The sequence below is a fragment of the Heptranchias perlo genome, unplaced genomic scaffold (genome assembly GCF_035084215.1).
Source record: "Heptranchias perlo isolate sHepPer1 unplaced genomic scaffold, sHepPer1.hap1 HAP1_SCAFFOLD_523, whole genome shotgun sequence".
NCBI lineage: Eukaryota > Metazoa > Chordata > Chondrichthyes > Hexanchiformes > Hexanchidae > Heptranchias > Heptranchias perlo.
In genome coordinates this window covers 12,886-20,000 of record NW_027139541.1, presented here as the reverse complement: position 1 = coordinate 20,000, position 7,115 = coordinate 12,886, and the positions used below count along the sequence as shown (strand labels likewise).

Below are 7,115 nucleotides of genomic sequence, written 5' to 3'. Positions count from 1 at the left end.
AGAGTAAAGCTCCCTCTCCACTGTCCCATCAAACACTCCCAGGGCAGGTACAGGGTTAGATACAGAGTAAAGCTCCCTCTACACTGTCCCATCAAACACTCCCAGGGCAGGTACAGGGTTAGATACAGAGTAAAGCTCCCTCTACACCGTCCCATCAAACACTCCCAGGGCAGGTACAGGGTTAGATACAGAGTAAAGCTCCCTCTACACTGTCCCATCAAACACTCCCAGGGTCAGGTACAGGGTTCGATACAGAGTAAAGCTCCCTCTACACTGTCCCATCAAACACTCCCAGGGTCAGGTACAGGGTTAGATACAGAGTAAAGCTCCCTCTACACCGTCCCATCAAACACTCCCAGGGTCAGGTACAGGGTCCGATACAGTCTGACCACCTCCTGATTCTCTCTCTCTCTCTCTCTCTCTGCAGCTGTAACCCAGGAAATGATTGTCAAAAGTACTGTCAGGTGCATCAAGGTATGGACTTTAACCTTTCACCGAAACCCATTGGCCCTCAAGACCCCTGGGTGAGGGAGATGGGGGTGAATCAGCCCCGAGGCTCCCCTCTCTCAACTTGCCCGTGAACAGTTGGCCCCCCGAACACGATTTTGGAGAAGTGTTTTTTTTTTTGTGCTGAGTCTGTGTCATTTGTTCCTTGCAGATGGCAGAGGGAGTGCTCTATTGATAGTGGCCATCGTTTCCTCATCTGTCTCCCTGATCACAATCGTCGCGGGCTTGTACGTCACCCAGAGGAAATTGAAACGGCACGCGGGGCCTCAGTACCAGAGTAAGACGAGGCCGCAGCTCTCCCCGTCATCGGCCGGCAGACCCCACCGTCCCCGTCCCCGTCCATGTCCCCAGCTCGATCGGGATTGTGTGCGGTCTGAGTGAACGGGAAGGGGTTTGGTCCATTGGGATTGTGTAGAGTGGGAGTGAATGGGAAGGGGTTTGGTCCATTGGGATTGTGTACAGTGGGAGTGAATGGGAAGGGGTTTGGTCCATTGGGATTGTGTAGAGTGGGAGTGAATGGGAAGGGGTTTGGTCCATTGGGATTGTGTAGAGTGGGAGTGAATGGGAAGGTGTTTGATCCATTGGGATTGTGTACAGTGGGAGTGAATGGGAAGGGGTTTGGTCCATTGGGATTGTGTACAGTGGGAGTGAATGGGAAGGGGTTTGGTCCATTGGGATTGTGTACAGTGGGAGTGAATGGAAAGGGGTTTGATCCATTGGGATTGTGTACAGTGGGAGTGAATGGGAAGGGGTTTGATCCATTGGGATTGTGTACAGTGGGAGTGAATGGGAAGGGGTTTGTTCCATTGGGATTGTGTACAGTGGGAGTGAATGGGAAGGGGTTTGTTCCATTGGGATTGTGTACAGTGGGAGTGAATGGGAAGGGGTTTGGTCCATTGGGATTGTGTAGAGTGGGAGTGAATGGGAAGGGGTTTGGTCCATTGGGATTGTGTACAGTGGGAGTGAATGGGAAGGGGTTTGGTCCATTGGGATTGTGTAGAGTGGGAGTGAATGGGAAGGGGTTTGGTCCATTGGGATTGTGTACAGTGGGAGTGAATGGGAAGGGGTTTGGTCCATTGGGATTGTGTACAGTGGGAGTGAATGGGAAGGGGTTTGGTCCATTGGGATTGTGTAGAGTGGGAGTGAATGGGAAGGGGTTTGTTCCATTGGGATTGTGTACAGTGGGAGTGAATGGGAAGGGGTTTGGTCCATTGGGATTGTGTACAGTGGGAGTGAATGGGAAGGGGTTTGGTCCATTGGGATTGTGTACAGTGGGAGTGAATGGGAAGGGGTTTGGTCCATTGGGATTGTGTGCAGTGGGAGTGAATGGGAAGGGGTTTGGTCCATTGGGATTGTGTGCATTGGGAGTGAATGGGAAGGTGTTTGATCCATTGGGATTGTGTACAGTGGGAGTGAATGGGAAGGGGTTTGGTCCATTGGGATTGTGTACAGTGGGAGTGAATGGGAAGGTGTTTGATCCATTGGGATTGTGTACAGTGGGAGTGAATGGGAAGGGGTTTGGTCCATTGGGATTGTGTACAGTGGGAGTGAATGGGAAGGGGTTTGTTCCATTGGGATTGTGTACAGTGGGAGTGAATGGGAAGGGGTTTGATCCATTGGGATTGTGTACAGTGGGAGTGAATGGAAAGGGGTTTGATCCATTGGGATTGTGTACAGTGGGAGTGAATGGGAAGGGGTTTGGTCCATTGGGATTGTGTACAGTGGGAGTGAATGGGAAGGGGTTTGATCCATTGGGATTGTGTACAGTGGGAGTGAATGGGAAGGGGTTTGGTCCATTGGGATTGTGTACAGTGGGAGTGAATGGGAAGGGGTTTGGTCCATTGGGATTGTGTACAGTGGGAGTGAACGGGAAGGGGTTTGGTCCATTGGGATTGTGTACAGTGGGAGTGAATGGGAAGGGGTTTGGAGAGTGTTGTCATCTGAAGATTATTAATTTTCCAAAAGAAATCTAAAAAATAATTTTTCCTTCTATTTCATCAATTGCAGCTGAGACGGATATTAACTCCCCATCAGAGGTGAGTGTTACAGTGAGGGGTGTGGGGTATATCAGAGTGTTACAGTGAGGGGTGTGGGATATATCAGAGTGTTACAGTGAGGGGTGTGGGATATATCAGAGTGTTACAGTGAGGGGTGTGGGATATATCAGAGTGTTACAGTGAGGGGTGTGGGATATATCAGAGTGTTACAGTGAGGGGTGTGGGATATATCAGAGTGTTACAATGAGGGGTGTGGGGTATATCAGAGTGTTACAGTGAGGGGTGTGGGATATATCAGAGTGTTACAGTGAGGGATGTGGGATATATCAGAGTGTTACAGTGAGGGGTGTGGGATATATCAGTGTTACAGTGAGGGGTGTGGGGTATATCAGTGTGTTACAGTGAGGGGTGTGGGATATATCAGTGTTACAGTGAGGGGTGTGGGATATATCAGAGTGTTACAGTGAGGGGTGTGGGATATATCAGAGTGTTACAGTGAGGGGTGTGGGGTATATCAGAGTGTTACAGTGAGGGGTGTGGGATATATCAGAGTGTTACAGTGAGGGGTGTGGGATATATCAGAGTGTTACAGTGAGGGGTGTGGGATATATCAGAGTGTTACAGTGAGGGGTGTGGGGTATATCAGAGTGTTACAGTGAGGGGTGTGGGGTATATCAGAGTGTTACAGTGAGGGGTGTGGGATATATCAGTGTTACAGTGAGGGGTGTGGGATATATCAGAGTGTTACAGTGAGGGGTGTGGGATATATCAGAGTGTTACAGTGAGGGGTGTGGGATATATCAGAGTGTTACAGTGAGGGGTGTGGGGTATATCAGTGTTACAGTGAGGGGTGTGGGATATATCAGAGTGTTACAGTGAGGGGTGTGGGGTATATCAGTGTTACGGTGAGGGGTGCGGGTTCTATCCGTGTTACGGTGAGGGGTGCGGGTTCTATCCGTGTTACGGTGAGGGGTGCGGGTTCTATCCGTGTTACGGTGAGGGGTGCGGGTTCTATCCGTGTTACGGTGAGGGGTGCGGGTTCTATCCGTGTTACGGTGAGGGGTGCGGGTTCTATCCGTGTTACGGTGAGGGGTGCGGGTTCTATCCGTGTTACGGTGAGGGGTGCGGGTTCTATCCGTGTTAGGGTGAGGGGTGCGGGTTATATCCGTGTTACAGTGAGGGGTGCGGGTTATATTCGTGTTACGGTGAGGGGTGCGGGTTCTATCCGTGTTACGGTGAGGGGTGCGGGTTCTATCCGTGTTACAGTGAGGGGTGCGGGTTCTATCCGTGTTACGGTGAGGGGTGCGGGTTCTATCCGTCTTACAGTGAGGGGTGCGGGTTATATCAGTGTTACGGTGAGGGGTGCGGGTTATATCAGTGTTACAGTGAGGGGTGCGGGTTCTATCCGTGTTACGGTGAGGGGTGCGGGTTCTCTCCGTGTTACGGTGAGGGGTGCGGGTTCTATCCGTGTTACAGTGAGGGGTGCGGGTTCTATCCGTGTTACGGTGAGGGGTGCGGGTTCAGAGACTGTCCCTGATTCTCTGCGCCCTCTCTCTCTCTCTCTCTCTTCCTCAGTTGGTGATCGGTAAGTCCGAGCGATTCCTCGCACCAGTCCAGGCCGTGAGCCGAGCTGCTCTCATCGCGAATTCCCTGCCTCGCTCCTCTGATCTCCCGGACTGCGTCAAGACAGCCGGCCAATCGCAGCTTCCAAACAGTACGTGTCAGCGAGGCGCGGGCGGGCGGGCGCGGTGGGGCCGGGGGCGAAGGCCGGCGTCCGGGGGGGGGGGCGGAGGAAACAAGTTTCCAGCTTCCGGTTCGCGACCTCCCACCCAGCCCCTCCGCCAGTCCGTCGAAGATCCCAATGGAAGCTGTTTGAAGAAGATCAGAACGGGTTGGGGGGCCGTCTCGCCAGCGGGATCGAGCCAGGAGACGCGCGTCGGGAGGGCGAGGTCGGGAGGGAGTCGGTCGGGAGGGAGTCGGTGGGGGGGACCCCTTATCTTTCCCGCTTGACCCCCGTCTCCTCCTTTCTCCACCACCTCCCACCGCAGATAGTCAAGTCAACTACGAGATTGCGGACATGGTCCCCGCCTCCCGCTGGAAAGAGTTTCTCCGCCGTCTGGGGATGAGCGACCGGGACATCGAGCGCTCCGAGCTCGACCACCGCCACAGCTTCCGCGAGGCCCAGTACGAGATGGTCAAGCTGTGGAGGCAGAAGCAAGGGGGGAGAGGGGCCACCACCGAGGCCATCTGCAAGGTGCTCCAGGAGATGGGCCTCAATGACTGTGCAGAGCATCTCCAGGAGGCCCTGCAGTGAGGACGGAGGGCACGAGAGAGGGGGGGGGAAGGAAAGAAAAAAAAACCACGCCCTCCCTTTCCCCCCTGGGGGCCCGGCCCCAGCTGGGCCGTTCCTCCTGGCCGCAGTCGACCAGCGGGCAGGAACAGGAGGTTGACCAAATGGGACGACCCCTTCCCCGCCGCCAAATCTCCACCGACGTCGCCCGAGAGTCTGGACAGATATTTCGACAGACAAACACGGAGTCCCCTCGCCTCCCCCTTTTTTGGTCAGACCTTGCTTGCCCTCTCTCTCCCTCCCGAGGCCTCCAGACTCTGATCGAGCCCAAGCGATGGGAGGCCCGTTCCCCAGGAGAACATCTCGAGCCAAAGTCCCGGCAGAGGACGAGAGCTAGGGCCCCCCCCCGTGGAGAGAGGGGGGGCTAGGACCTCCCCCGGAGAGAGAGGGGGGCTAGGATCCCCGGCCCCCCGGAGAGAGGGGGGGGCTAGGACCTCCCCCGGAGAGAGGGGGGGGGCTAGGACCTCCCCCGGAGAGAGAGGGGGGCTAGGACCTCCCCCGGAGAGAGGGGGGGGGCTAGGATCCCCGGCCCCCCGGAGAGAGGGGGGGGCTAGGACCTCCCCCGGAGAGAGAGGGGGGCTAGGACCTCCCCCGGAGAGAGGGGGGGGCTAGGAACCCCCCCCCGGGCCCCCGGAGAGAGGGGGGCTAGGCCCCGACAATCAACCATCGCCCCTGCCCAAAGCCCATGGTGCCAATCCAAGTACCTCGCAACACCGGAGAGGGCGAGGCAGCAGCAGCCAACTAAGCGCACAGCAAGATCCCGCCAAGAGCGAGGAGGACACACGAAGCAGGAGGAGGCCACTCGGCCCCGCTCAGTCAGATCACGGCCGATCGACGACCTCAACTCCAAAAATCTCAGCCTTGAACGTTCTCAACGACTGAGCGTCCCGCGGCCCCCTGGGGGTAGAGAATTCCTAAAATTCACCACCCTCCGAGTGAAGAAATTCCTCCTCCTCCTCAGTCTAGGATGGCCGACCCCTTATCTCTTTCCATCCGCCCGTGGGAGGGCCCGGGTTTAACGTCCCATCCCAGAAAGGCAGCTGTTTGCCGCGGTGGCTGAGCAGCCCACCGGGGTCGTGGGGGGGGGGTGTGTTGTGCGGCGTTAGAGTATCAAGGGGGGGTGGGGGGGGCAAGTTAATGGGCTTGGTGTGAAAGGGGGCTGGGTTACTTGCTGGTTGGAGGTCGGATGGAGCTGGCTCGCGACGCCCCCCACAGTCGAGCAGCCGGCCGGCAGAGGGGAAGGGGGAGAGAGGTCGGATGGAGCTGGCTCGCGACGCCCCCCACAGTCGAGCAGCCGGCCGGCAGAGGGGAAGGGGGAAGAGAGATCGGATGGTGCTGGCTGGCGATGCCCCCCACAGTCGAGAAGCCGGCCGGCAGGAGGATTGGGGAGGGGGCAGGGGAAAGGGAGAGAGAACGGATGGTGCTGGCTGGCGACGCCCCCCACAGTCGAGAAGCCGGCCGGCAGGAGGATTGGGGAGGGGGCAGGGGAAAGGGAGAGAGATCAGATGGTGCTGGCTCGCGACGCCCCCCACAGTCGAAAAGCCGGCAGGGCGGGGCAGGGAGAGAGAGATCGATCGGATGGTGCTGGCTCGCGACGCCCCCCACAGTCGAGCAGCCGGCCGGCAGAATAATCTTGACCCCCCCCACCCCAAACCAGAGTGGGGGAAAGCTGCCTTCTGCCCCTTCCCCTCCGTTCAAACCCACACTAGTGCCTGAAACCCATAACACTCGATACCAAAAATCCACACTATTGAGGGGTGTGGGTTAACTTTTTTTTTTGCGGGGGGCTTCAATTTTATTTCAACAAACTAGAGATCAAAATTTGTAATAAAGTGTTATATTTTTGATGACTTTTCTCCCTTTACCCTTTCACCCCTTGCTTTTTTAATCAAACAATTTATAAATGAAAACACTCCATAAATTTCTTTGTATAATCTGATCCATTGACTCCATGGTTACTTGTGTAATATTCTCACTAATACCTCCTGGACCGGTGTCTGTAACCGGGAGGAGGTGGGTGAGAGGGTTAATCCCCCTCCGATAGGGGAACGGGCCGGTGTCTGTAACCGGGAGGAGGTGGGCGAGAGGGTTAATCCCCCTCCGATAGGGGAACGGGCCGGTGTCTGTAACCGGGAGGAGGTGGGCGAGGGGGTTAATCCCCCTCCGATAGGGGAACGGGCCGGTGTCTGTAACCGGGAGGAGGTGGGCGAGGGGGTTAATCCCCCTCCGATAGGGGAACGGGCCGGTGTCTGTAACCGGGA

The 7,115-nt window shown here is 56.3% G+C and overlaps 1 protein-coding gene across 1 annotated transcript in view; it reads left to right on the top strand.

Moving 5' to 3' along the window:
- LOC137314901 (tumor necrosis factor receptor superfamily member 1A-like) overlaps window positions 1–6,793 on the top strand; it is a 38,947-nt gene extending 32,154 nt beyond the window's left edge. The window contains exons 6-10 of the mRNA XM_067979922.1: window positions 428–474; window positions 659–784; window positions 2,515–2,543; window positions 4,080–4,218; window positions 4,553–6,793. Of these exons, the coding sequence (XP_067836023.1) occupies window positions 428–474; window positions 659–784; window positions 2,515–2,543; window positions 4,080–4,218; window positions 4,553–4,818 (607 nt within the window). The 3' untranslated portion in view covers window positions 4,819–6,793. The remainder of the gene's footprint in view (window positions 1–427; window positions 475–658; window positions 785–2,514; window positions 2,544–4,079; window positions 4,219–4,552) is intronic.
- The last annotated feature ends 322 nt before the right edge of the window (window positions 6,794–7,115 follow it).